This window comes from Hemitrygon akajei, chromosome 6, assembly GCF_048418815.1.
Source record: "Hemitrygon akajei chromosome 6, sHemAka1.3, whole genome shotgun sequence".
Classification (NCBI taxonomy): Eukaryota; Metazoa; Chordata; class Chondrichthyes; order Myliobatiformes; family Dasyatidae; genus Hemitrygon; species Hemitrygon akajei.
In genome coordinates, this window is record NC_133129.1 from 8,402,690 (window position 1) to 8,430,025 (window position 27,336).

Here is a 27,336-nt window from a genome sequence, read left to right on the forward strand (position 1 = left end):
GTGAGAGTGGTGTTCAGGGTGTTCAGGGTGTTCAGTGGTGTTCAGGGTGAGAGTGGTGTTCAGGGTGAGAGTGGTGTTCAGGGTGGTCAGGGTGAGAGTGGTGTTCAGGGTATTCAGGGTGAGAGTGGTGTTCAGGGTGTTCAGGGTGAGAGTGGTGTTCAGGGTGAGGGTGGTGTTCAGGGTGTTCAGGGTGAGAGTGGTGTTCAGGGTGAGAGTGGAGTTCAGGGTGTTCAGGGTGTTCAGGGTGAGAGTGGTGTTCAGGGTGTTCAGGGTGAGAGTGGTGTTCAGGGTGAGAGTGGTGTTCAGGGTGAGAGTGGTGTGCAGGGTGTTCAGGGTGAGAGTGGTGTTCAGGGTGTTCAGGGTGAGAGTGGTGTTCAGGGTGAGGGTGGTGTTCAGGGTGAGAGTGGTGTTCAGGGTGAGAGTGGAGTTCAGGGTGTTCAGGGTGTTCAGGGTGAGAGTGGTGTTCAGGGTGTTCAGGGTGAGAGTGGTGTTCAGGGTGAGAGTGGTGTTCAGGGTGAGAGTGGTGTGCAGGGTGTTCAGGGTGAGAGTGGTGTTCAGGGTGTTCAGGGTGAGAGTGGTGTTCAGGGTGAGGGTGGTGTTCAGGGTGAGAGTGGTGTTCAGGGTGAGAGTGGAGTTCAGGGTGTTCAGGGTGTTCAGGGTGAGAGTGGTGTTCAGGGTGAGAGTGGAGTTCAGGGTGTTCAGGGTGTTCAGGGTGTTCAGGGTGAGAGTGGTGTTCAGGGTGTTCAGGGTGTTCAGTGGTGTTCAGGGTGAGAGTGGTGTTCAGGGTGAGAGTGGTGTTCAGGGTGGTCAGGGTGAGAGTGGTGTTCAGGGTATTCAGGGTGAGAGTGGTGTTCAGGGTGTTCAGGGTGAGAGTGGTGTTCAGGGTGAGGGTGGTGTTCAGGGTGTTCAGGGTGAGAGTGGTGTTCAGGGTGAGAGTGGAGTTCAGGGTGTTCAGGGTGTTCAGGGTGAGAGTGGTGTTCAGGGTGTTCAGGGTGAGAGTGGTGTTCAGGGTGAGAGTGGTGTTCAGGGTGAGAGTGGTGTGCAGGGTGTTCAGGGTGAGAGTGGTGTTCAGGGTGTTCAGGGTGAGAGTGGTGTTCAGGGTGTTCAGGGTGAGAGTGGTGTTCAGGGTATTCAGGGTGAGAGTGGTGTTCAGGGTGTTCAGGGTGAGAGTGGTGTTCAGGGTGGTCAGGGTGAGAGTGGTGTTCAGGGTATTCAGGGTGAGAGTGGTGTTCAGGGTGTTCAGGGTGAGAGTGGTGTTCAGGGTGTTCAGGGTGTTCATGGTGTTCAGGGTGGTCAGGGTGAGAGTGGTGTTCAGGGTGAGAGTGGTGTTCAGGGTGTTCAGGGTGAGAGTGGTGTGCAGGGTGTTCAGGGTGAGAGTGGAGTTCAGGGTGTTCAGGGTGTTCAGGGTGAGAGTGGTGTTCAGGGTGAGAGTGGAGTTCAGGGTGTTCAGGGTGTTCAGGGTGAGAGTGGTGTTCAGGGTGAGAGTGGAGTTCAGGGTGTTCAGGGTGTTCAGGGTGTTCAGGGTGAGAGTGGTGTTCAGGGTGTTCAGGGTGTTCAGTGGTGTTCAGGGTGAGAGTGGTGTTCAGGGTGAGAGTGGTGTTCAGGGTGGTCAGGGTGAGAGTGGTGTTCAGGGTATTCAGGGTGAGAGTGGTGTTCAGGGTGTTCAGGGTGAGAGTGGTGTTCAGGGTGTTCAGGGTGTTCAGGGTGAGAGTGGTGTTCAGGGTGAGGGTGGTGTTCAGGGTGTTCAGGGTGAGAGTGGTGTTCAGGGTGAGAGTGGAGTTCAGGGTGTTCAGGGTGTTCAGGGTGAGAGTGGTGTTCAGGGTGTTCAGGGTGAGAGTGGTGTTCAGGGTGAGAGTGGTGTTCAGGGTGTTCAGGGTGAGAGTGGTGTGCAGGGTGTTCAGGGTGAGAGTGGTGTTCAGGGTGAGAGTGGTGTTCAGGGTGTTCAGGGTGTTCAGGGTGTTCAGGGTGAGAGTGGTGTTCAGGGTGTTCAGGGTGTTCAGTGGTGTTCAGGGTGAGAGTGGTGTTCAGGGTGAGAGTGGTGTTCAGGGTGGTCAGGGTGAGAGTGGTGTTCAGGGTATTCAGGGTGAGAGTGGTGTTCAGGGTGTTCAGGGTGAGAGTGGTGTTCAGGGTGAGGGTGGTGTTCAGGGTGTTCAGGGTGAGAGTGGTGTTCAGGGTGAGAGTGGAGTTCAGGGTGTTCAGGGTGTTCAGGGTGAGAGTGGTGTTCAGGGTGTTCAGGGTGAGAGTGGTGTTCAGGGTGAGAGTGGTGTTCAGGGTGAGAGTGGTGTGCAGGGTGTTCAGGGTGAGAGTGGTGTTCAGGGTGTTCAGGGTGAGAGTGGTGTTCAGGGTGAGGGTGGTGTTCAGGGTGAGAGTGGTGTTCAGGGTGAGAGTGGAGTTCAGGGTGTTCAGGGTGTTCAGGGTGAGAGTGGTGTTCAGGGTGTTCAGGGTGTTCAGTGGTGTTCAGGGTGAGAGTGGTGTTCAGGGTGTTCAGGGTGAGAGTGGTGTTCAGGGTGGTCAGGGTGAGAGTGGTGTTCAGGGTATTCAGGGTGAGAGTGGTGTTCAGGGTGTTCAGGGTGAGAGTGGTGTTCAGGGTGTTCAGGGTGTTCATGGTGTTCAGGGTGGTCAGGGTGAGAGTGGTGTTCAGGGTGAGAGTGGTGTTCAGGGTGTTCAGGGTGAGAGTGGTGTGCAGGGTGTTCAGGGTGAGAGTGGAGTTCAGGGTGTTCAGGGTGTTCAGGGTGAGAGTGGTGTTCAGGGTGAGAGTGGAGTTCAGGGTGTTCAGGGTGTTCAGGGTGAGAGTGGTGTTCAGGGTGAGAGTGGAGTTCAGGGTGTTCAGGGTGTTCAGGGTGTTCAGGGTGAGAGTGGTGTTCAGGGTGTTCAGGGTGTTCAGTGGTGTTCAGGGTGAGAGTGGTGTTCAGGGTGAGAGTGGTGTTCAGGGTGGTCAGGGTGAGAGTGGTGTTCAGGGTATTCAGGGTGAGAGTGGTGTTCAGGGTGTTCAGGGTGAGAGTGGTGTTCAGGGTGAGGGTGGTGTTCAGGGTGTTCAGGGTGAGAGTGGTGTTCAGGGTGAGAGTGGAGTTCAGGGTGTTCAGGGTGTTCAGGGTGAGAGTGGTGTTCAGGGTGTTCAGGGTGAGAGTGGTGTTCAGGGTGAGAGTGGTGTTCAGGGTGAGAGTGGTGTGCAGGGTGTTCAGGGTGAGAGTGGTGTTCAGGGTGTTCAGGGTGAGAGTGGTGTTCAGGGTGAGGGTGGTGTTCAGGGTGAGAGTGGTGTTCAGGGTGAGAGTGGAGTTCAGGGTGTTCAGGGTGTTCAGGGTGAGAGTGGTGTTCAGGGTGTTCAGGGTGTTCAGTGGTGTTCAGGGTGAGAGTGGTGTTCAGGGTGTTCAGGGTGAGAGTGGTGTTCAGGGTGGTCAGGGTGAGAGTGGTGTTCAGGGTATTCAGGGTGAGAGTGGTGTTCAGGGTGTTCAGGGTGAGAGTGGTGTTCAGGGTGTTCAGGGTGTTCATGGTGTTCAGGGTGGTCAGGGTGAGAGTGGTGTTCAGGGTGAGAGTGGTGTTCAGGGTGTTCAGGGTGAGAGTGGTGTGCAGGGTGTTCAGGGTGAGAGTGGAGTTCAGGGTGTTCAGGGTGTTCAGGGTGAGAGTGGTGTTCAGGGTGAGAGTGGAGTTCAGGGTGTTCAGGGTGTTCAGGGTGAGAGTGGTGTTCAGGGTGAGAGTGGAGTTCAGGGTGTTCAGGGTGTTCAGGGTGTTCAGGGTGAGAGTGGTGTTCAGGGTGTTCAGGGTGTTCAGTGGTGTTCAGGGTGAGAGTGGTGTTCAGGGTGAGAGTGGTGTTCAGGGTGGTCAGGGTGAGAGTGGTGTTCAGGGTATTCAGGGTGAGAGTGGTGTTCAGGGTGTTCAGGGTGAGAGTGGTGTTCAGGGTGAGGGTGGTGTTCAGGGTGTTCAGGGTGAGAGTGGTGTTCAGGGTGAGAGTGGAGTTCAGGGTGTTCAGGGTGTTCAGGGTGAGAGTGGTGTTCAGGGTGTTCAGGGTGAGAGTGGTGTTCAGGGTGAGAGTGGTGTTCAGGGTGTTCAGGGTGAGAGTGGTGTGCAGGGTGTTCAGGGTGAGAGTGGTGTTCAGGGTGAGAGTGGTGTTCAGGGTGTTCAGGGTATTCAGGGTGGTCAGGGTGAGAGTGGTGTTCAGGGTGAGAGTGGAGTTCAGGGTGTTCAGGGTGAGAGTGGTGTTCAGGGTGTTCAGGGTGAGAGTGGTGTTCAGGGTGAGAGTGGTGTTCAGGGTGTTCAGGGTGAGAGTGGTGTTCAGGGTGAGAGTGGTGTGCAGGGTGAGGGTGGTGTTCAGGGTGAGAGTGGTGTTCAGGGTGTTCAGGGTGTTCAGGGTGTTCAGGGTGAGAGTGGTGTTCAGGGTGTTCAGGGTGTTCAGGGTGAGGGTGGTGTTCAGGGTGAGAGTGGTGTTCAGGGTGTTCAGGGTGTTCAGGGTGTTCAGGGTGTGCAGGGTGTTCAGGGTGAGAGTGGAGTTCAGGATGTTCAGGGTGAGAGTGGTGTTCAGGGTGAGAGTGGTGTTCAGGGTGTTCAGGGTGAGTGGTGTTCAGGGTGTTCAGGGTGAGAGTGGTGTTCAGGGTGTTCAGGGTGTGCAGGGTGTTCAGGGTGAGAGTGGTGTTCAGGGTGAGAGTGGTGTTCAGGGTGTTCAGGGTGAGAGTGGTGTTCAGGGTGAGAGTGGTGTTCAGGGTGTTCAGGGTGAGAGTGGTGTTCAGGGTGAGAGTGGTGTTCAGGGTGTGCAGGGTGTTCAGGGTGAGAGTGGTGTTCAGGGTGTTCAGGGTGAGAGTGGTGTTCAGGGTGAGAGTGGAGTTCAGGTTGTTCAGGGTGTTCAGGTTGTTCAGGGTGTTCAGGGTGAGAGTGGTGTTCAGGGTGTTCATGGTGTTCAGGGTGGTCAGGGTGAGAGTGGTGTTCAGGGTGAGAGTGGTGTTCAGGGTGTTCAGGGTGAGAGTGGTGTTCAGGGTGAGAGTGGTGTTCAGGGTGTTCAGGGTGAGAGTGGTGTTCAGGGTGTTCATGTTGTTCAGGGTGTTCAGGGTGTTCAGGGTGAGAGTGGTGTTCAGGGTGTTCATGTTGTTCAGGGTGTTCAGGGTGTTCAGGGTGAGAGTGGTGTTCAGGGTATTCAGTGTGAGAGTGGTGTTCAGGGTGTTCAGGTTGTTCAGGGTGTTCAGGGTGAGGGTGGTGTTCAGGGTGAGAGTGGTGTTCAGGGTGAGAGTGGTGTTCAGGGTGTTCAGGGTGGTCAGGGTGAGAGTGGTGTTCAGGGTGGTCAGGGTGAGAGTGGTGTTCAGGCTGTTCAGGGTGTTCAGGGTGTTCAGGGTGAGAGTGGTGTTCAGGGTGAGAGTGGTGTTCAGGGTGTTCAGGGTGAGAGTGGTGTTCAGGGTGAGAGTGGTGTTCAGGGTGTTCAGGGTGAGAGTGGTGTTCAGGGTGTTCATGTTGTTCAGGGTGTTCAGGGTGTTCAGGGTGAGTGGTGTTCAGGGTGTTCAGGGTGAGAGTGGTGTTCAGGGTGAGAGTGGTGTTCAGGGTGTTCAGGGTGAGAGTGGTGTTCAGGGTGAGAGTGGTGTTCAGGGTGTTCAGGGTGAGAGTGGTGTTCAGGGTGAGAGTGGTGTTCAGGGTGTTCAGGGTGAGAGTGGTGTTCAGGGTGAGAGTGGTATTCAGGGTGTTCAGGGTGAGAGTGGTGTTCAGGGTGAGAGTGGTGTTCATGGTGTTCAGGGTGTTCAGGGTGAGAGTGGTATTCAGGGTGTTCAGGGTGAGAGTGGTGTTCAGGGTGAGAGTGGTGTTCATGGTGTTCAGGGTGTTCAGGGTGAGAGTGGTGTTCAGGCTGAGAGTGGTGTTCAGGGTATTCAGGGTGTTCAGGGTGTTCAGGGTGAGAGTGGTGTTCAGGGTGAGAGTGCTGTTCAGGGTGTTCAGGGTGAGAGTGGTGTTCAGGGTGTTCAGGGTGTTCAGGGTGAGAGTGGTGTTCAGGGTGTTCAGGGTGTTCAGGGTGAGAGTGGTGTTCAGGGTGTTCAGGGTGTTCATGGTGTTCAGGGTGGTCAGGGTGAGAGTGGTGTTCAGGGTGAGAGTGGTGTTCAGGGTGTTCAGGGTGTTCATGGTGTTCAGGGTGTTCAGGGTGAGTGGTGTTCAGGGTGTTCAGGGTGAGAGTGGAGTTCAGGGTGAGAGTGGAGTTCAGGGTGTTCAGGGTGAGAGTGGTGTTCAGGGTGTTCAGGGTGGTCAGGGTGAGAGTGGTGGTCAGGGTGAGAGTGGTGTTCAGGGTGAGAGTGGTGTTCAGGGTGTTCAGGGTGTTCAGGGTGAGAGTGGTGTTCAGGGTGTTCAGGGTGAGAGTGGTGTTCAGGGTGAGAGTGGTGTTCAGGGTGTTCAGGGTGTTCAGGGTGAGAGTGGTGTTCAGGGTGAGAGTGGTGTTCAGGATGAGAGTGGTGTTCAGGGTGAGAGTGGTGTTCAGGGTGAGAGTGGTGTTCAGGGTGTTCAGGGTGAGAGTGGTGTTCAGGGTGTTCAGGGTGAGAGTGGTGTTCAGGGTGTTCAGTGGTGTTCAGGGTGAGAGTGGTGTTCAGGATGTTCAGGGTGTTCAGGGTGAGAGTGGTGTTCAGGGTGAGAGTGGTGTTCAGGTTGTTCAGGGTGTTCAGGGTGAGAGTGGTGTTCAGGGTGAGAGTGGTGTTCAGGGTGAGGGTGGTGTTCAGGTTGTTCAGGGTGTTCAGGGTGAGAGTGGTGTTCAGGGTGTTCAGGGTGAGAGTGGTGTTCAGGGTGTTCAGTGGTGTTCAGGGTGAGAGTGGTGTTCAGGATGTTCAGGGTGTTCAGGGTGAGAGTGGTGTTCAGGGTGAGAGTGGTGTTCAGGTTGTTCAGGGTGTTCAGGGTGAGAGTGGTGTTCAGGGTGAGAGTGGTGTTCAGGGTGAGGGTGGTGTTCAGGTTGTTCAGGGTGTTCAGGGTGAGAGTGGTGTTCAGGGTGTTCAGGGTGAGAGTGGTGTTCAGGGTGAGAGTGGTGTTCAGGGTGAGAGTGGTGTTCAGGGTGTTCAGGGTGGTCAGGGTGAGAGTGGTGTTCAGGGTGTTCAGGGTGTTCAGGGTGAGAGTGGTGTTCAGGGTGTTCAGGGTGGTCAGGGTGAGAGTGGTGTTCAGGGTGGACAGGGTGAGAGTGGTGTTCAGGCTGTTCAGGGTGTTCAGGGTGTTCAGGGTGAGAGTGGTGTTCAGGGTGAGAGTGGTGTTCAGGGTGTTCAGGGTGAGAGTGGTGTTCAGGGTGAGAGTGGTGTTCAGGGTGTTCAGGGTGAGAGTGGTGTTCAGGGTGTTCATGTTGTTCAGGGTGTTCAGGGTGTTCAGGGTGAGTGGTGTTCAGGGTGTTCAGGGTGAGAGTGGTGTTCAGGGTGAGAGTGGTGTTCAGGGTGAGAGTGGTGTTCAGGGTGTTCAGGGTGAGAGTGGTGTTCAGGGTGAGAGTGGTGTTCAGGGTGTTCAGGGTGAGAGTGGTGTTCAGGGTGAGAGTGGTGTTCAGGGTGTTCAGGGTGAGAGTGGTATTCAGGGTGTTCAGGGTGAGAGTGGTGTTCAGGGTGAGAGTGGTGTTCATGGTGTTCAGGGTGTTCAGGGTGAGAGTGGTGTTCAGGGTGTTCAGGGTGAGAGTGGTGTTCAGGGTGAGAGTGGTGTTCAGGGTATTCAGGGTGTTCAGGGTGTTCAGGGTGAGAGTGGTGTTCAGGGTGAGAGTGCTGTTCAGGGTGTTCAGGGTGAGAGTGGTGTTCAGGGTGTTCAGGGTGTTCAGGGTGAGAGTGGTGTTCAGGGTGTTCAGGGTGTTCATGGTGTTCAGGGTGGTCAGGGTGAGAGTGGTGTTCAGGGTGAGAGTGGTGTTCAGGGTGTTCAGGGTGAGAGTGGTGTTCAGGGTGTTCAGGGTGTTCATGGTGTTCAGGGTGTTCAGGGTGAGTGGTGTTCAGGGTGGTCAGGGTGAGAGTGGTGGTCAGGGTGAGAGTGGTGTTCAGGGTGAGAGTGGTGTTCAGGGTGTTCAGGGTGAGAGTGGTGTTCAGGGTGTTCAGGGTGAGAGTGGTGTTCAGGGTGGTCAGGGTGAGAGTGGTGTTCAGGGTGAGAGTGGTGTTCAGGGTGAGGGTGGTGTTCAGGGTGTTCAGGGTGAGAGTGGTGTTCAGGGTGAGAGTGGTGTTCAGGGTGTTCAGGGTGTTCAGGGTGAGAGTGGTGTTCAGGGTGTTCAGGGTGAGAGTGGTGTTCAGGGTGGTCAGGGTGAGAGTGGTGTTCAGGGTGAGAGTGGTGTTCAGGGTGAGGGTGGTGTTCAGGGTGTTCAGGGTGAGAGTGGTGTTCAGGGTGTTCAGGATGTTCAGGGTGAGAGTGGTGTTCAGGGTGAGAGGGGTGTTCAGGGTGTTCAGGGTGAGAGTGGTGTGCAGGGTGTTCAGGGTGAGAGTGGTGTTCAGGGTGAGAGTGGTGTTCAGGATGAGAGTGGTGTTCAGGGTGAGAGTGGTGTTCAGGGTGAGAGTGGTGTTCAGGGTGTTCAGGGTGAGAGTGGTGTTCAGGGTGAGAGTGGTGTTCAGGGTGTTCAGGGTGAGAGTGGTGTTCAGGGTGAGAGTGGTGTTCAGGATGAGAGTGGTGTTCAGGGTGAGAGTGGTGTTCAGGGTGAGAGTGGTGTTCAGGGTGTTCAGGGTGAGAGTGGTGTTCAGGGTGTTCAGGGTGAGAGTGGTGTTCAGGGTGTTCAGTGGTGTTCAGGGTGAGAGTGGTGTTCAGGATGTTCAGGGTGTTCAGGGTGAGAGTGGTGTTCAGGTTGTTCAGGGTGTTCAGGGTGAGAGTGGTGTTCAGGGTGTTCAGGGTATTCAGGGTGAGAGTGGTGTTCAGGGTGAGAGGGGTGAGAGTGGTGTTCAGGGTGAGAGTGGTGTTCAGGGTGTTCAGGGTGGTCAGGGTGAGAGTGGTGTTCAGGGTGTTCAGGGTGTTCAGGGTGAGAGTGGTGTTCAGGGTGAGAGGGGTGTTCAGGGTGTTCAGGGTGAGAGGGGTGTTCAGGGTGTTCAGGGTGTTCAGGGTGGTCAGGGTGAGAGTGGTGGTCAGGGTGAGAGTGGAGTTCAGGGTGTTCAGGGTGTTCAGGGTGAGAGTGGTGTTCAGGGTGTTCAGGGTGAGAGTGGTGTTCAGGGTGTTCAGGGTGAGAGTGGTGTTCAGGGTGAGAGTGGTGTTCAGGGTGTTCAGGGTGAGAGTGGTGTTCAGGGTATTCAGGGTGAGAGTGGTGTTCAGGGTGTTCAGGGTGAGAGTGGTGTTCAGGGTGTTCAGGGTGAGAGTGGTGTTCAGGGTGAGAGTGGAGTTCAGGGTGGTCAGGGTGAGAGTGGTGTTCAGGGTATTCAGGGTGAGAGTGGTGTTCAGGGTGAGAGTGGTGTTCAGGGTATTCAGGGTGAGAGTGGTGTTCAGGGTGTTCAGGGTGTTCAGGGTGAGAGTGGTGTTCAGGTTGTTCAGGGTGTTCAGGGTGAGAGTGGTGTTCAGGGTGTTCAGGGTGAGAGTGGTGTTCAGGGTGTTCATGGTGTTCAGGGTGGTCAGGGTGAGAGTGGTGTTCATGGTGTTCAGGGTGGTCAGGGTGAGAGTGGTGTTCATGGTGTTCAGGGTGTTCAGGGTGAGAGTGGTGGTGGAGGAGGAGGAGAGGTTGTCTAACTGAACAAAACCCCAGCCAACTGCCCTGCACAGACTCTGAGCACACGGCCAGATATTCCATCCGGACCAGCTGCCTTCCGTACATTCACCCTGCTCAGGGTGAAAACCCCGGCCAACTGCCCTACACAGACACTGAGCACACGGCCAGGTATTCCATCCCGACCAGCTGCCTTCCGTACATTCACCCTGCTCAGGGTGAAAACCCCGGCCAACTGCCCTGCACAGACTCTGAGCACACGGCCAGGTATTCCATCCCGACCAGCTGCCTTCCGTACATTCACCCTGCTCGGGGTGAAAACCCCGGCCAACTGCCCTGCACAGACTCTGAGCACACGGCCAGGTATTCCATCCCGACCAGCTGCCTTCCGTACATTCACCCTGCTCAGGGTGAAAACCCCAGCCAACTGCCCTGCACAGACTCTGAGCACACGGCCAGGTATTCCATCCCGACCAGCTGCCTTCCGTACATTCACCCTGCTCAGGGTGAAAACCCCGGCCAACTGCCCTACACAGACTCTGAGCACACGGCCAGGTATTCCATCCGGACCAGCTGCCTTCCGTACATTCACCCTGCTCGGGGTGAAAACCCCGGCCAACTGCCCTGCACAGAGACTGAGCACACGGCCAGGTATTCCATCCGGACCAGCTGCCTTCCGTACATTCACCCTGCTCAGGGTGAAAACCCCGGCCAACTGCCCTACACAGACTCTGAGCACACGGCCAGGTATTCCATCTGGACCAGCTGCCTTCCGTACATTCACCCTGCTCAGGGTGAAAACCCCGGCCAACTGCCCTACACAGACTCTGAGCATACGGCCAGGTATTCCATCCCGACCAGCTGCCTTCCGTACATTCACCCTGCTCAGGGTGAAAACCCCAGCCAACTGCCCTGCACAGACTCTGAGCACATGGCCAGATATTCCATCCCGACCAGCTGCCTTCCGTACATTCACCCTGCTCAGGGTGAAAACCCCGGCCAACTGCCCTGCACAGACTCTGAGCACACGGCCAGGTATTCCAACCGGACCAGCTGCCTTCCGTACATTCACCCTGCTCAGGGTGAAAACCCCGGCCAACTGCCCTACACAGACTCTGAGCACACGGCCAGGTATTCCATCCCGACCAGCTGCCTTCCGTACATTCACCCTGCTCAGGGTGAAAACCCCGGCCAACTGCCCTACACAGACTCTGAGCACACGGCCAGGTATTCCATCCGGACCATCTGCCTTCCGTACGTTCACCCTGCTCAGGGTGAAAACCCCGGCCAACTGCCCTACACAGACTCTGAGCACACGGCCAGGTATTCCATCCGGACAAGCTGCCTTCCGTACATTCACCCTGCTCAGGGTGAAAACCCCGGCCAACTGCCCTACACAGACTCTGAGCACACGGCCAGGTATCCCATCCCGACCAGCTGCCTTCCGTACATTCACCCTGCTCAGGGTGAAAACCCCGGCCAACTGCCCTGCACAGACTCTGAGCACATGGCCAGGTATTCCATCCCAACCAGCTGCCTTCCGTACATTCACCCTGCTCAGGGTGAAAACCCCGGCCAACTGCCCTACACAGACTCTGAGCACACGGCCAGGTATTCCATCCGGACCAGCTGCCTTCCGTACATTCACCCTGCTCAGGGTGAAAACCCCGGCCAACTGCCCTGCACAGACTCTGAGCACACGGCCAGGTATTCCATCCGGACCAGCTGCCTTCCGTACATTCACCCTGCTCAGGGTGAAAACCCCGGCCAACTGCCCTGCACAGACTCTGAGCACACGGCCAGGTATTCCATCCGGACCAGCTGCCTTCCGTACATTCACCCTGCTCAGGGTGAAAACCCCGGCCAACTGCCCTGCACAGACACTGAGCACACGGCCAGGTATTCCATCCGGACCAGCTGCCTTCCGTACATTCACCCTGCTCAGGGTGAAAACCCCGGCCAACTGCCCTGCACAGACTCTGAGCACACGGCCAGGTATCCCATCCGGACCAGCTGCCTTCCGTACATTCACCCTGCTCAGGGTGAAAACCCCGGCCAACTGCCCTGCACAGACTCTGAGCACACGGCCAGGTATTCCATCCCAACCAGCTGCCTTCCGTACATTCACCCTGCTCAGGGTGAAAACCCCGGCCAACTGCCCTGCACAGACTCTGAGCACACGGCCAGGTATTCCATCCGGACCAGCTGCCTTCCGTACATTCACCCTGCTCAGGGTGAAAACCCCGGCCAACTGCCCTGCACAGACTCTGAGCACACGGCCAGGTATTCCATCCGGACCAGCTGCCTTCCGTACATTCACCCTGCTCAGGGTGAAAACCCCGGCCAACTGCCCTACACAGACTCTGAGCACACGGCCAGGTATTCCATCCGGACCAGCTGTCTTCCGTACATTCATCCTGCTCAGGGTGAAAACCCCGGCCAACTGCCCTACACAGACTCTGAGCACACGGCCAGGTATTCCATCCGGACCAGCTGCCTTCCGTACATTCACCCTGCTCAGGGTGAAAACCCCGGCCAACTGCCCTGCACAGACTCTGAGCCCACGGCCAGGTATTCCATCCGGAACAGCTGCCTTCCGTACATTCACCCTGCTCAGGGTGAAAACCCCGGCCAACTGCCCTACACAGACTCTGAGCACACGGCCAGGTATTCCATCCGGAACAGCTGCCTTCCGTACATTCACCCTGCTCAGGGTGGCGCAAACATCGGAGGTGGAAAGTGAGAGAGGCAGTTCACCAGGTGGGAGATCCGCTTTGAGGGTGACCTCCTTGTTCTCTCGGTCAAAGCAAGTGTAGATGTAATTGAGCTTATCAGGGAGGGGAGCAGAGCTGGAAGGGGGCACAGTACTAGGTGGTTTGAAGTCTGTAATCACCTGTATGCCATGCCACATACGCCAGGGATCCGAGGAGTTGAAATGCTCCTCAATTCTCTGTTTGTATATGTGTTTAGCCTGAGAGATTCCCCTCCTCAGGTTGGCCCTGGCTGAGCTGTAAGTCTGCCGGTCTCCAGACCTGAAGGCTGAACCTCTGGTTTTGAGCAGGAGGTGAACCTTTCTGTTCATCCATGGTTTCTGGTTGGGGAAAACTTATTTGTTTTTGTGATGTCACTCTATCTACAGACTTGTTGATGTGCTCAAGGACAGAGCTGGTATCTAAGTCAATGTCAATCTGAGAGTCTGTGGTGGCATGGGCAACAAACGGGCTCCAGTCTGTGTGCTGGAATTGGTGCTGAAGAACAGAGTCAGCACCCTCCAGCCAGATCTAATAGTCTTCATTGTGGGTTTCACACGTTTAATGACCGGGCTGTACTTGGGAAGCAGAAACAATGAAAGATGGACGGACTGTCCCAGGTGGGGGAGGGTAGTGGCTTTGTAAGCATCAGCCTCATTTGTGTAGACATGATCTGAGGTTTTATTTCCCTTGTGGTGCATGATACATTTTGGTAAATTCTTGGTACGTAGGTTGCAATGATTAAAGTCCCCAGCGACAATAAAGGCTCCATCTGGATGCAATGTCTGCAGCTTGCTAATAGCGGCACTGAGGTCTCACCCAGAAGACCAAGGAGATCATTGTGGACTTCAGGCATGCTAGAAGCCACACTCACGTCCCCATCTACATCAATGGAGCTGTAGTGGAGCGTGTATCAAGCTTCAAATTCCTGGGTGTCCACATTTCCGAGGATCTCACCTGGTCCCTGAACTCCTCCATCCTGATCAAAAAGGTGCAACAGCGCCTTTATTTCCTGTGGAGCATCAAGAAAGCTCACCTCTGTCCCAGGATACTGACAGACTTATAACGCTGTACCATTGAGAGCATACTCACCAACTGCTTCTCAGTGTGGTATGGCAATTGTCTCGTTTCGGACCATAAAGCACTCTAGCTTGTGGTGAAAACTGCCCAGCAGATTATCAGCACCCAGTTGCCCACCATTGAGAACATCTACCATAAACGCTGCCTGGGCACGGTGAAAAGCATTATCAAGGAAGCATCTCACCCTAACCATGGACTTTTTACTCTCCTCCCATCCGGTAGGCACCACAGGAGGCTCCGCTCCCGCACCAGCAGGCACAGGAAGAGTTTCTTCCCTGAGGCTGTGACTCTGCTGAACCTCACATCACAGCACTAAGCAGTATTGCACCCATATTGTACTGTCTCAGTACTTTTATATTTGTGTGCTGTAGCACTTACTTTTTATTCACAGTTATTTTGTAAATAACACAATTCTTTGCATTTCTGGTTAGATGCTAACTGCATTTCACTGGCTTTGTATCTGTACTCGGCACAATAACAATAAAGCCGAATCTAATCTCATCTCATTTTCCAGTGGTCTGATGGCCACTCATCTGTCTTTTATACTTGAGGTATCTGAAGAAACTTTTGGTATTCTCTTTAATATTATTGGCTAGCTTGCCTTCCTAATGGCACTTTTAGTTCCTTTCTATTGGCTTTTAAAAGTCTCCCAATCCTCTAACTTCCCTCTAATTTTTGCTCTATTTTCTGCCCTCTCTTTGGCTTTTATGTTGGCTTTGACTTCTCTTGTCAGCCACAGTTGTGACATATTTCCTTTAGAATCCTTCTTCCTTGTTAGCATGTATATGTCCTGTGCCTTCCAAATTCCTTCCAGAAATTCCAGCCATTGCTACTCTGCCATCATCCCTGCCAGTGTTCTTTTCCAATCAATTCTGACTATCTCCTCGCTCATGCGTTTGTAATTCCCTTTACTGCACTGCAATACTGATGCCTCTGACTTTAGCTTCTCCTTCTCAAATTTCAGAGTGAATTCAATCGTATTATGATCACTTTTCCCCAAGTGTTCTTTTACCTTCAGCTCTCTACTCAATTCTGGTTCATTGCACAGCACCCAATAGCTGATCCCCTTGTGGGCTCAACCACAATCTGCTCTGAAAAGCCATCTTGTAAACACTCTTGAAAGATTCATCGTCCTGGAATCCTGCACCAACCTGATTTTCCCAGTCTTCCTGCATTTTGAAATCCCCCTTGACTATTGTAACATTAATAAAAACACAAAATGCTGGCAGAACTCAGCAGGCCAGACAGCATCTATGGGAGGAGGTAGTAATGACGTTTCAGGGTCATTACTTTTCATCAGGACTCTGAAACGTCATCACTACCTCCTCCCATAGATGCTGTCTGGCCTGCTGAGTTCTGCCAGCATTTTGTGTTTTTATTTATTTCCAGCATCTGCAGATTCACTCGTGTTACAATTGTAACATTGTCGTTTTGGCATGCTTTTCTATCTTTCATTGTAATTTGTAGGCCACATCTGATTATATACTTCACATGCAGTAAACATGCCATTTCCTAACTTGTTCTGGGGTTTGTCCACCCATTGATCCAAACCTGCTCTGAGATATCTGCTCTAGACTTCTAAAATTCTCCACAAACCTCCCTGACCTGACCGTTTCCTATTTGAAACTTGCTGCTCTAATTCTAGCCTCATGCTCAATCCCGTATTTCATTGCATTTCCATTGGTGACCTTGCCAGCAGTTCCCAATTTGCTGGAATTCCTTCCTAGAATAGTGACATCATCAGGGGTAGCCTAAAGCCCACGGGCAGATCTGTCCTTGAGATGTTTTTCAGGTCCATGCAGATCTCTTGATGTAGCAGCATAGGAGAAGTGGAGAGGTAGAACAGGAACAGGCCCTTCATCCCACCAGATCTGTGCCAAGCACGGTGTGAATCCAGTTCCATCTGTATCCCTCAGTATTCTGCCTGTTCATGTGGCTGGCAAAAGCCTCCTGAACATTCCTATTGTATTAGTGGAGATACTGTCACTATGTTCAGATACGGCCCAAGTGCAGAGAGAGATGCTCTGAAACCAGTCAATAGTTCACAGTCTTTAATAGGAATAGATTTGTAGGCAAAGGAAAACAATAAATACTAGGCCAAATAGGGCCGTTAACTAAAACTCTCAAATGTAAAGAGAAGCCAATACTACAGCTGAAAAAAGTAACTAAATATTAAATTAATACTTCTAGTCTTCGGCATCATTTGACTCAACAATCCAGTTTCTTAGGCAAGGCTGAATGCACACTGGCAGTGAAATGCAGTGAAAAGAATGGAGTTAAATATCGTCACAATGAAATAATTGGCTGACAGGTGCGTATTCATGAGCACAGTTGCCAAAACCGCTGCACTGCTGAATCCGTGGTTGTGACAGATACAGGGTGCTGGAGGAGAGGGGATCACTGAGGGACTGTGTCGGGGAGTTGATACTGTTGAGGTCACAGATACCGTTGTGGGAAGTCGCGTGGACCCGAGGTAAGGATGGCTCTTCAGTACTTTCATAGAACTGTCCTTTTTTCAGTCCCATTCAGCCTCTTCCTCAGCACCTCCCAGTACATTGATATCTGTACTAGTACAGTATTCTTTGGGAATGTAAATATTTCACTATCTCTCCTGCCAGTTCGGATTGTACTCCCACCTTCACCTCGACCCTTCCCTTTGACGTTGTCTGTCCGCGCTGCACTTTCTCTCTGGATGTTCTACTTCATTCTGCATTCTGTTACTGCCTCAATATGCTATGCTTTGAAATGATCTGTCCAGCTTACACTGTACCTCAGTGATACAATGATAAAGCAGCCCCAGTTCCATCTCAGGGTGACTGAGTAAGAGTCCGTCGTGCAGGACCCACATCAGCGTTGGTGAATGCCAGTTCTAGCAGTGGTGATGATAAACTGCTGTTCTATCTATCAGCACTTCCCCGTGCAGCCAGCTCACAGATCCAGTAATGTTTCAATCTCATTTTACAGAATTTCCAACCTGTTCCAGAAGCAGTCCAAGAATATTCTGGTGGTTCAATGGCCTCCAAACGTCTGTAAGGTAACTGGAATCATTTGTGTACAAGCCTGAGTGCCTAATCAGTGAGTGCCTGCAATTAGTGTTATGACCACAGTGGCTGTTGTAGAGATCAGTGTACAAGACAGACACGTTGGATGAAAGTGTCGGTGATGTAGCAGACAGTGAAGAACTTTGTCTAAAGTTACAACAGGAACTAGATCAACTGGGAAAGTGAGCCAAGAAATGACAGATGGCATTTAACTTGGAGAAGTGAGTAATTGCCCCCTCACTTTAATGCATGCCCTCATGTAATTGACAACTACCCCATCTTTGCCTCTCACAATTTTATACCTTTTATCAGGTTCTATCAGCCTCAGCTGACCAGAGTAAACAAACTGAGTATGTCCAAGCTCCTACAGCATCCTAGGAAACCACTCTGCACCCCCTCCAAAGCCTTGACATCCTGTTTGTATTGAGGTCAATAGAATTGCACTCAATACTGTGTGCTGCCCAAGCAAGAATTTACATTGCTGCATGACTTCCTAAATCAAACTCAGTGAAGACAGACGTGCCATACACCACCTTAGCCACCTGTTTACTTGCATGGCCACTGTTAAGTGAGGACCCTGAGATCCCTCTGTACATGAGTACTGTTAACGGTCTTGCTGTTAACTGGATTTCCCTTTATGTTTGACCCCCCAAGAAAAACACCTCACACTTGCTCAGATTAAACTCCATCTGCCATTTTTCTGCCCATATCTGCAAATGATCTATATTCTGTTGTATCCTTTGATGGCCCACTACACTGTCCACAACTCCACCAATCTTTGTGACATCTGCAAATTTACTGACCCACTCATCTACATTTTCATCCAAGTCATTTATGTACATCACAAATAACAGAGGCCCCAGAAATTGAATCAGCTTTATTATTATTGTTTTACGTGATGCGAAATTTGCTGTTTTTATATAGTGCAAAGATGTAAAATGACCACAAATTGTAAAATAAATAGTGAAAAAAGGAATATTGAGATAGTGTTCATGAATAGTTCAGAAATCTAATAGAGAAGGGAAAGAAACTGTTTCTGAATCATTCAGTGTGGATCTTCAGGCTCCTGTACTTCTTCCCTGATGGTAGTAATGAGAAGAGGACATGCCCTCTTCTGATGAGGTGAAGATCATTGGTGATGGATGCTGTCTTCTTCAGGCATTGCCTCTTGAAGGTATCTTCGATAATGCGGAGGGTTGTGCCTCTGCTGGGACTCTGTTGGAATCTGGAATTCCACTGGTCAGGACCTCCAGCAGAATAACAGCCTCCATCATTACCCTGTAATTGCTATGGGCAAACCAATTCCCAATCCAAACTAACACGTCCCTGTGCATCTTAACCTTCTGGATCAGCCTACCATGAGGAACCTTGTCAAAAGCTTTACTAAAGGTCTTACTGAGTACAGTCACACCAGACTTTTATAGAACTGCAACATACCGCACGCTATTGCACTCCTTCCTGAACACTGGATACACCACTTAGGTTTAGGTGAAAGGTGAAATATTTAGCAGGAATCTGAGAATTAATTTCTTCACTCAGAGGGTGGTGCAAGTGGGAATGAACAGCCACCGGAAGTGGTAGATGGAAGTTCAATTGTAACATTTAAGAGAAGTTTAGATAAGTACATGGATAGGAGGGGTATGGAAGGACTAGGCAGACCAGGTTGGCATGAACTAGAATGGCCACCAGACCTGTTTCTGTGATGAACTGCCTGGCCTTGGTGTTCATCCACTTCTTCTCAGTGACGTTTCCTTCCTTGTCTTTCCAGGTTGAAAAATGGAGCAGCCCTGCTTGTGCCCATAAGTACTGGACCATCCACGGCTGGTGGTAACTGTCTCCTCACGCGGAAGGACTTGAGCAAAGGTTCAGGGGTGCTGGGATGAATCAGTGGCAGTGTTGGGCCATGCTGTGAAGAATGGGCTTTACTAAACCTGGATATCAATACCAGAATAACAGCTGTTTCTCCAGCTGCTCAGCCTGTACCTGAGCAAAGATTCCATCTTATCTTATCTCCATCTTAAACAGCCGGCCCTTAATCCAAAAAGTGTCCCTGCTGCTGGATTTCCCCCAAAGGGGAAGAGTCCACTCAACATCACCTGTTTGTCATGCTCAGAACTTTGGTCAATAAAATCACCTCTCTTATGTATAAACTCGAGTGAGTACAGGCCCAACAGCTCAACTTCATGTGTCAACCCCAATCAACCCATGAACTTTTTCCATACAGACACGTTCCTCTTTAACTAGAGAAACCAAGATTCTGGGTGTGACCTCATTGAAGATGTAGAGTTGGAGCAAGACTTCCCTGCTTCTATCCTTCAAAACCCACCCGACAAACTAGATCCCTGTATCCAGCTGCCCCCATTGCTCTGAACTGTGTGGGAGCTTTGTAGTGACAACTGAGCCCCTCATCCCTGAGACTTGAGACAGAACACGAAGTGTTGTCCCTGTAAGTGAATGCCAGTAAAGTGCAGGAACTCTTCAGCTCAGAATCAGCACCTCACCCTATCCTTTTATCTTCCAGGCCCCCTAAGTCTAACAAAAAGAACAAGGACAATTTCAGCGTGACTAAAATAAAGGTCAGTATATACAATCAGCGATGTATGTAGGAAGTTTGGCCAGGTGGATTCATAAATTGTCTTGCCTACAGAAGGGGTTACATGTCCACAGATCCCTGTAAGTTGCCTCACAGGTAGATAGGGTAGTTAAGAAAGCTTATGGGGTGTTAGCTTTTATAAGTTGAGGGATAGAGTTTAAGAGTCGCGATGTAATGACGCAGCTCTATAAAACTCTGGTTAGGCCACACTTGGAGTACTGTGTCTAATTCTGGTCACCTCACTATAGGAAGGATGTGGAAGCATTGGAAAGGGTACAGAGGAGATTTACCAGGATGCTGCCTGGTTTAGAGAGCATGGATTATGATCAGAGATTAAGGGAGCTAGGGCTTTACTCTTTGGAGAGAAGGAGGATGAGAGGAGACATGATAGAGGTGTACAAGATATTAGGAGGAATAGACAGAGTGGACAGCCAGCGCCTCTTCCCCAGGGCACCACTGCTCAGTACAAGAGGACATGGCTTTAAGGTAAGGGGAGGGAAATTCAAGGGGGATATTAGAGGAAGGTTTTTCACTCAGAGAGTGGTTGGTGCGTGGAATGCACTGCCTGAGTCAGTGGTGGGAGGCAGATACACTAGTGAAGTTTAAGAGACTACTAGACAGGTTTGTGGAGGAATTTAAGGTGGGGGGTTATATGGGAGGCAGGGTTTAAGAGTCAGCACAACATTGTGGGCTGAAGGGCCTGTAATGTGCTGTACTATTCTATGTTCTATGATACACAGAATCTCGGGTTTTAGGACTGGCCGCAGCACACTATCACACAGGTTACTGTCAACAGGCCAGGTGGATTATTCAAATCACACAACATCAGGATGAGTCCTGAGTCCTGGTCACTGGCCCATTTAACACAGCAACTTTGAACTCAGTCACAGCTCTCTGTGATTCTGTGCATAAACCCCTGAGTCACTGGGAATCGTTCACTTAGTAATAAGAGTCATAGAGATGTACAGCACTGACTTCAAACCCACTTGTCCATGCCAACCATGTTGCCAACGTCAGCCAGTCCCATTTGTCAGTGTTTGGCCCATGTCCCACTAAACCTTTCCAATCCATGTCCTTGTCTGAATGTCTTAAATGTTGTAATTGCACCTTTCACCAGGCCTAGGAGCTCCCAGAGTCATAGAGAGCACAATGCAGAAACAGGCCCTTCGACCCATCTAGTCAGTGCCTGCCTGGTTGTATCTGCCTGCACCAGGACCATTTTCTGTCATACTCCTCTCATCTATTTACCTGTCCAAGCTTTACTTATGTCACAATTCAACCCACATCTGCCACTTTACAGAGGGAGCAGCGGAGATTTCCCAGGATGGTGTCTGGATTTAAGAGCATGTCTGATTAGGAGATGTTGAGAGAGCTGGGGCTTTTTTCTTTGAAGCAAAGGAGAATGACTTGATAGAGGTGTACAAGATAGTAAGAGACATAGATAGAGTGGGTTGCCAGGATTTTTCCCAGTTATGGAAATGGCTAATACAAAAGAGTATAACTTTAAAGTGATTGAACAGAAGTATGGGGCGGGGGGTGGTCAGAGGTAGTTTTTTTTTCACAGTATGATAGGTGCATGTGAGGCGCCAGGGGTGTTGTAGAGGCAGATACATTTGGGACATTTAAGAAACTTAGATAAGCACATAGGTGAAAGAAAAATTGGTGGTTATGTGAGTGGGTAGAGTTAGATTGATCTTGGATTAACTTAAAAAGTTTGCACAACATTCTATGCTCTACTGTCAAATGTTTTATCAGTACAGCACAGGAAGAGGCTCTACAGCCCACAATGTTGTGTCAACTTATTAACTAGTAATTAAATACCCAATAAACACTAATCCCTTCTGGCTACACAATGTCTATAACCCTCTATTCTCTGCATGCTCATGTGCCTAAATGACAGCCTCTTAAACAGCTCGATCATATTTGCCTCCACCACCACCCTAGTAGCACATTCCAGCCACCCAATATGTTCTGTGTATGTTTTATAACTTGCCCAGCACATCTTATTTGAACTTGACCCTTCTCACCTTAAATGAATGCCCTGTAATAGTAAAAAATTCAGACCTTGTTTTAGAGAAGCTGTCCAGTCTATCTATGCCTTTTATTATTTTACAAGCTTCTCTGAGGCCTCCCCTTAGCCTTTGCCAATCTAGAGAAAACAATTCTTGTCCAACCTGTCCTTATACAGTCTAATAAATTCTGCCCAATCTAAACCTTTTGCAATAAGATCTTCCCATTCTATGCTAACACACTTCAATCATTTTCTCTTGAACGTCAAAGGCTGAAGGAAAATCTGAAATTATGGAAGGTGCAGATAGACAGTAAGAATGTGGACATATCAAATACTGGAGGACTTAGCATTAGATAGATAGATAGATAGATAGATCTCCTTGGTCTTGGTGATTATGGTGAGGGGGGACTTTAAAGGAGATCTGCACTGAGACCGGGGTGCCTGGGATGTGCTAGCATGGGAGCTGATGGAGGCAGAAACAATAATATTTAAGAGGTATTTTGATGGACACGGCTTGGAGGGACACAGCCCGTGTGCAGACAGATGGATTAGTTGGATTGGCATCATTGTTGACATGCTCATCGTTGGCTGAGGGACCAGTTCTGTGTTGTTTTTCGCCATGCTCTATTGGGTTAAGTTGAGAGGACGGCATTTTGAAGGGGCTCGGAGGAGTAAGTGTTTAGTTACACAGAGGGGGGTAAATATCTGGAGCATGTTGTCAGAGGCAGTGCAGATATAATCAACATTTAACATATAACTGGACAGAGGACCATGATGAGTATATTCACCCCTGACCCAATTAATCATATTCCAGGTTGTAACTCAGCTTTGGACATCCGTTCTTCCCTTTCTTTGACTTTCAGTTGGTATTTCACTCGAGTCCTTACTCAAACTGTCAATTTATTTTCAGGATCTCGTAGACAACATGGAACAAGTTTGGCCACAACTATCTGGCGAAAATAATGCGGGATTCTGGTACGTACTTGATAAATGGCCTTCTGTACTCAACCCAAATATCTTCAATTAATGTACAGATTCAGACTTCAGCAGAATCAGCATTGAACCAAGGATTTATTTCACATAACAGAGGAAATAAGGGCAGGGTTATGCCATTCAGCCCATCTGACTATCACAAGCTGTCCATTGGCCTGACTAAACCTTCAGACAACATTCCAGCCTGCCACTCACAGCCACGTTTCTGTTAATTCTAAACAAGCAAACGCTTCCATTAGATTCCAGTCTATAACTCATGCCCAGTACTGAAGTCCAAAATGCTGGAAAGCTCAGCAGGTCAGACAGCATCTGTGGATAGAGAAATGACACGTCCTTTGTCAGAAATGGGAAAAAAATCTCAGTAGGAGGGAGTTTGAAAAGTCTGTTTCGGGTAAGTATTTGTTAGTTTTCTTGATGACAGGTTGAGCAGAAGATGAAAGGACAGTCCCTCTATCAGAGTGGCACTTTAGAGCAGGCCTACTTTGAGGTGGAAGTGTGAGCATTGGTCAGGAGTGTGAGCAGCAGGAATTTTATCAATTCCACTGGTTTACTAAGGTAGTAATGGCAGTCAGTGGATGCTCTGCTCCTCCTGTAAAATGTGGGAGATCGGAAAATGGTGTTGTGTCTCTGATGGTTATATCTGCAGGAAATGTGTGCAACGGCAGCTCCTCTCAGACTACGTAGACCATGTGGAGCAGCAGTTGGATTGGAGTTGATGTGGTATGTGTGTTCCCTGTGCCCAGTCTATGTTCACACTGTTCCCTGTGTATGGCTTATAAATATGCATGTCTTGTTTACACATAGACCCCATCTTCCCTGTGATCCGTACTTTCAGCCACGCTTCTGGTCCTGCAACACCTGTAACAAACTGTGTGTTACAACATCGCTGACCTTTTTCTCTCTCTCAATAGGAAACATGAGTGGGATAAACACGGCAAGCCTGGGGGCTTAACAGTACATCAGTACTTCACGAAAGCGCTGGACTTCTTCGACAAGTGAGGACTTGATTTGTATATCTCACTAACTCATAACTCCCCTCCTCGCCCTGCTCCTCATTCCCAACCCTACCGCCAACCTAATGAAGCCACCAAAGGCCCGATTACAGGGCATTAAGAAAGACCCCTCAGTGGTAAGAAGAACTGCCCAGGACGTGTGGTGTATTCAGTGTCAGCTGAAGGGTAGACATGGATCTCACGGAGTGAACACAGCGGCAGCAACAGTGGAGCTCATTAGAAGAGGAAGTGGGCAGGCAGGGAGAGCGAAAGGGAGATGGCTGTGAGGGAGGGAAAGGGAGAGAAAGAGTGGGAGAGCTGTGGAGGGAAAGATGAATGGAAGAGAGCAAGACAAGGAGGGAGGGGGAGAGGGAGAGGAGTTGGAGGGACTGAAGGTGCTGGGCAGAACAGACAATTGTGGCAGACAGAAAGATGAGAGATGCAAGATGTGTGAGAAAGGGAGAGGGAGAGGCAGACAGATGGGAGAGTGAGAGGGAAACTGCAACAGGAAGTCAAAGAGAGGGAGGGTGTGTGTTGTGAAGAATAAGCAGAGGAGTCTCAATTTGACTGAGGGAGAGGGGAATGACTGAAAGGTGTATTTTTACCAACATTGAATGTTGATGTGCAGTGCAAGTAAAGATATTCTCTGTTTCTGTTACAGGGTTCTTGGAAACTGCACTGAGCCTTCTGAGGTGAGACGCTCTCTGTAACTGAGTTGAAGTGGTTTTAATACTGTACAGGGCCACACCTGGAGTAGTCAGAACAGTACAGCACCTCTATTTAACTCATCCATACCTACTAAATTGCCCATCCCAAATAGGCCCATTTGCACATGTTCACCTACACCTTTACAATCCTTGTGTCTTCCAAGTGTCTTTTAAACATTTTGCAATAACCATGGGGTGCAATGCTATTACAGTTTGGGACATCAGAGTTCGAAGTTCAATTCCAGCACTATCTGTATGGAGTTTGTATGTCCTCCCCACGAATGCATGGGTCTCCTCCAGGTGCTCCGGTTCTTCCCCCCACCCCCCCACAACAGTCCAACGACATACTGGTTAGTAGCAAATTGCCCTGTGATTAGGCTGGGGTTAAATAGGTAGTGCTGGGCAACGCAGCTCGTGAAGTTTGAAGGGCCTGTTCCACACTGTAACTCTAAATAACATTGTAATTGTACCCACCCCTATCACCATACCCCTGACACCTCCTCTGTACCTACTCCCCAGCACCTTAAACCTGTGTCCTCTTGTGGCAACCATTTCAGCCCTGGGAAACAGCCTCTGACTATCCACACAATCATTGCCTCTCGTTAAGAGTCAAAACGATGTGCACAGCAAGTATAGGCAGGTAGGAACAAATGAGATGCATTTGGAATACAAGAAATGCAAGAGAACATTTATGAAAGAAACCAGGAAGGATAAAAGAAGGAAAGAAGTTGCTTTCACAGACAAGGTGAAGGAGAACTGTAAGGGATTCTACAGATGTTGAGAGTAAAAGGATTTGCAAGGGACAAAATTAGTCCACTGGAAGATCAGAATGGTAACTCGTGTGAGAAGCCAATCATTTTTTTGCATCTCTATTTACTCGGGAGTCTATGGAAGTGAGGAAAAGGGGCATCAACTTCATAGACCCTGACAGATTATTGAGGATGAGGTGTTTGTGATCCTGAGGAAAATCAGGGTGAACTAATTCCCTGACAAGGTGTTCCCTCAGACCCTATGGGAGGCAAGTGCAGAAATTGCCGGGGCCCTTGCAGAGATACTTTAAGCATCCTTAGCGATAGGAGAGGTGCCAGAGGACTGGAGGATAGCCAATGTTTTTGACTGTTTAAGAAAGGCTTTGAACAGAAACCAGGAAATTGTAGGCCGGTGAGCCTGACAGCAGTTCTGGGAAAGTCATTGGAAGGTATTCTAAGGGACGGGATATATAAATATTTGGTTAACTGGATCAGCGAAGTTGCAGGTGACACCAAGATTGGTGTGTAGTGAACAGCAAAGAATACTATTATAGCTTGCAGAGGGATCTGCATCAACTGGAAAATGGGCTGAGAAATGGCAGATGGAATTCAATGCAGACAAGTTTGAGGTGTTGCACTTCGGTGGGACCAACCAGAGTAGATCTTACACAGTGAACGGTCGGGCACTGAGGATTGTGGCAAAATAAAGGGATCTGGGAATACAGGTCCATAATTCATTGAAAGTGACAGCACAATATGCTTTTGGCACATTGGCCTTCATAAATCAAAGAACTGTACAGGAGATGGGACGTTATGTTCAAGTCAAGTCCCTTTTATTGTCATTTCGACAATAACTGCTGGTACAGTGCATAGTAAAAATGAGACAACGTTTTTCAGGACCATGGTGTTACATGACACAGTACAAAAAACTAGACTGAACTACGTAAAAAAACAACACAGAGAAAGCTACACTAGACTACAGACCTACACAGGACTGCGTAAAGTGCACAAAAACAGTGCAGGCATTACAATAAATAATAAACAGGACAGTAGGGCAAGGTGTCAGTCCAGGCTCTGGGTATTGAGGAGTTTGATAGCTTGGGGGAAGAAACTGTTACATAGTCTGTTGAAGTTGTATAAGACATTGGTGAGGCCTAATTTGGAGTATTGTGCACAGTTTGATCACCTACATACAGGAAAGATGTAAATAAGATTGAAAGAGTCGGAACTTGAGAATCTGAATTATAAGGAAAGATTGAATAGGTTAGAACTTTATTCCCTAGAACATAGGTTGAGAGGAGTTTGACAGAGGTAGACAAAATTATGAGGGATACATCCTTTCTTTTATACTCTAGTGCTCACAGAATGAATGCTAATATTGCATTTGCCTTCTTCATCAGCAACATAACCTGAAAATTAACTTTTAGGGAGTCCTACACAAGGACTCCTGAGTCCCTTTGCACCTTAATTTTTTGAATTTTCTCTCCATCTAGAAAATAGTCTACGCTTTTATTTCTTACACCAAAGTGCATGACGATATATGTCCCAACACTGTATTCCATCTGCCATTCTCCTATTCTGCCAAAGTCCTTCTGTAGCCTCTCTGCTTCCTCAAATCATCCACAAATTTGGCCACAAAGCCTTCATCCAAATCATTAATGGATAACAAAAAGAAATTGTCCCAAAATAGACATCTGTAGAACACCATTAGTCATCAGCATCTAACCAAAAAAAGCACACGAGGAAATCTGCAGATGCTGGAAATTCAAACAACAACACACACAAAATGCTGGTGGAACACAGCAGTCCAGGCAGCATCTATAGGGAGAAGCAGTGTCAACAGCGCTTCTCCCTATAGATGCTGCCTGGCCTGCTGTGTTCCACCAGCATTTTGAGTGTGTTGCCCTTTTATCCTTACTCTTTTCCTCTTGCCAATTAACCTATGTTCTATCCATGCTAACATCTTTCCTGTAATACCATGGGCTCTTGTTAAACAGCCGCATGTGTGGCACCTTGTCAAAGGCCGCCTGAAAATCCAAGTACATAACATCCACCAATTCTCCTTTGTTAATCCTGCTTGCTATTTCTTCAAAGAATTCCAACAGATTTGGCAGGCCAGGTTTTTCCTTGAGGAAACCACAGTGACGTCACCCATTTTATCACATACCTCTAAGTACCCCACAACCACATCCTTAACAATCGACTGGAACATCTTCCCAACCATTGGCTAACTGTCATTTCCTTTCTTCTGCCTCATTCCCTTCTTGAAGAATGGAATGACATTTGCAATTTTCCATTCCTCCAGAACCATCCCAGAATCCTTGAAAGATCATACTAATGCCTCCACAATCCCTTCAGCCACCTCCTTCAGAACTCTGGGGTGGATCTACCTTCAGACCTTTCAGTTTCTCAAACACCTTCTTCCCTAGTAATGGAAACTTCACACCCTTCTGCCCCCCGACACTCACAAACTTCTGGCATACAGCTAGTGTCTTCCACTGTGAAGACCGATGCAAAATATGCATTTCATCCTCTATTTCCTTGTGCCCCTTTGCTAGCTATCCAGCATCATTTTCCAGTGATCCAATATCTACTCTCACCTCTCTTTTACATTTTATATAACTGAAGAAACTTTTGATATCTTCTTTAATATTACTGGCTAGCTTACCTTTATTCCATCTTTTCCTCCTTAGTGACTTTTTGGTTGCCATCTGTTGGTACTTTCCAATTCTCTAAATTCACACCAATTTTTGCTCTACTATATGCCCTCTCTGTGGCTTTGATGTTGGCTTTGACTTCTTTAGGATGTATCGATGCTGTGCCTTCTGAACTGCTCTCAGAAACTA

The 27,336-nt window shown here is 49.7% G+C and overlaps 1 protein-coding gene across 1 annotated transcript in view; it reads left to right on the forward strand.

The window, feature by feature from the left end:
• The window catches only part of LOC140728690 (ribonuclease T2-like), a 70,397-nt gene that overhangs the window by 21,225 nt on the left and 21,836 nt on the right, over window positions 1-27,336 (forward strand). The window contains exons 2-7 of the mRNA XM_073047651.1: window positions 16,369-16,438; window positions 18,214-18,272; window positions 18,967-19,021; window positions 21,960-22,024; window positions 22,954-23,037; window positions 23,696-23,726. Coding sequence (XP_072903752.1) covers window positions 16,369-16,438; window positions 18,214-18,272; window positions 18,967-19,021; window positions 21,960-22,024; window positions 22,954-23,037; window positions 23,696-23,726 — 364 coding nt within the window. The remainder of the gene's footprint in view (window positions 1-16,368; window positions 16,439-18,213; window positions 18,273-18,966; window positions 19,022-21,959; window positions 22,025-22,953; window positions 23,038-23,695; window positions 23,727-27,336) is intronic.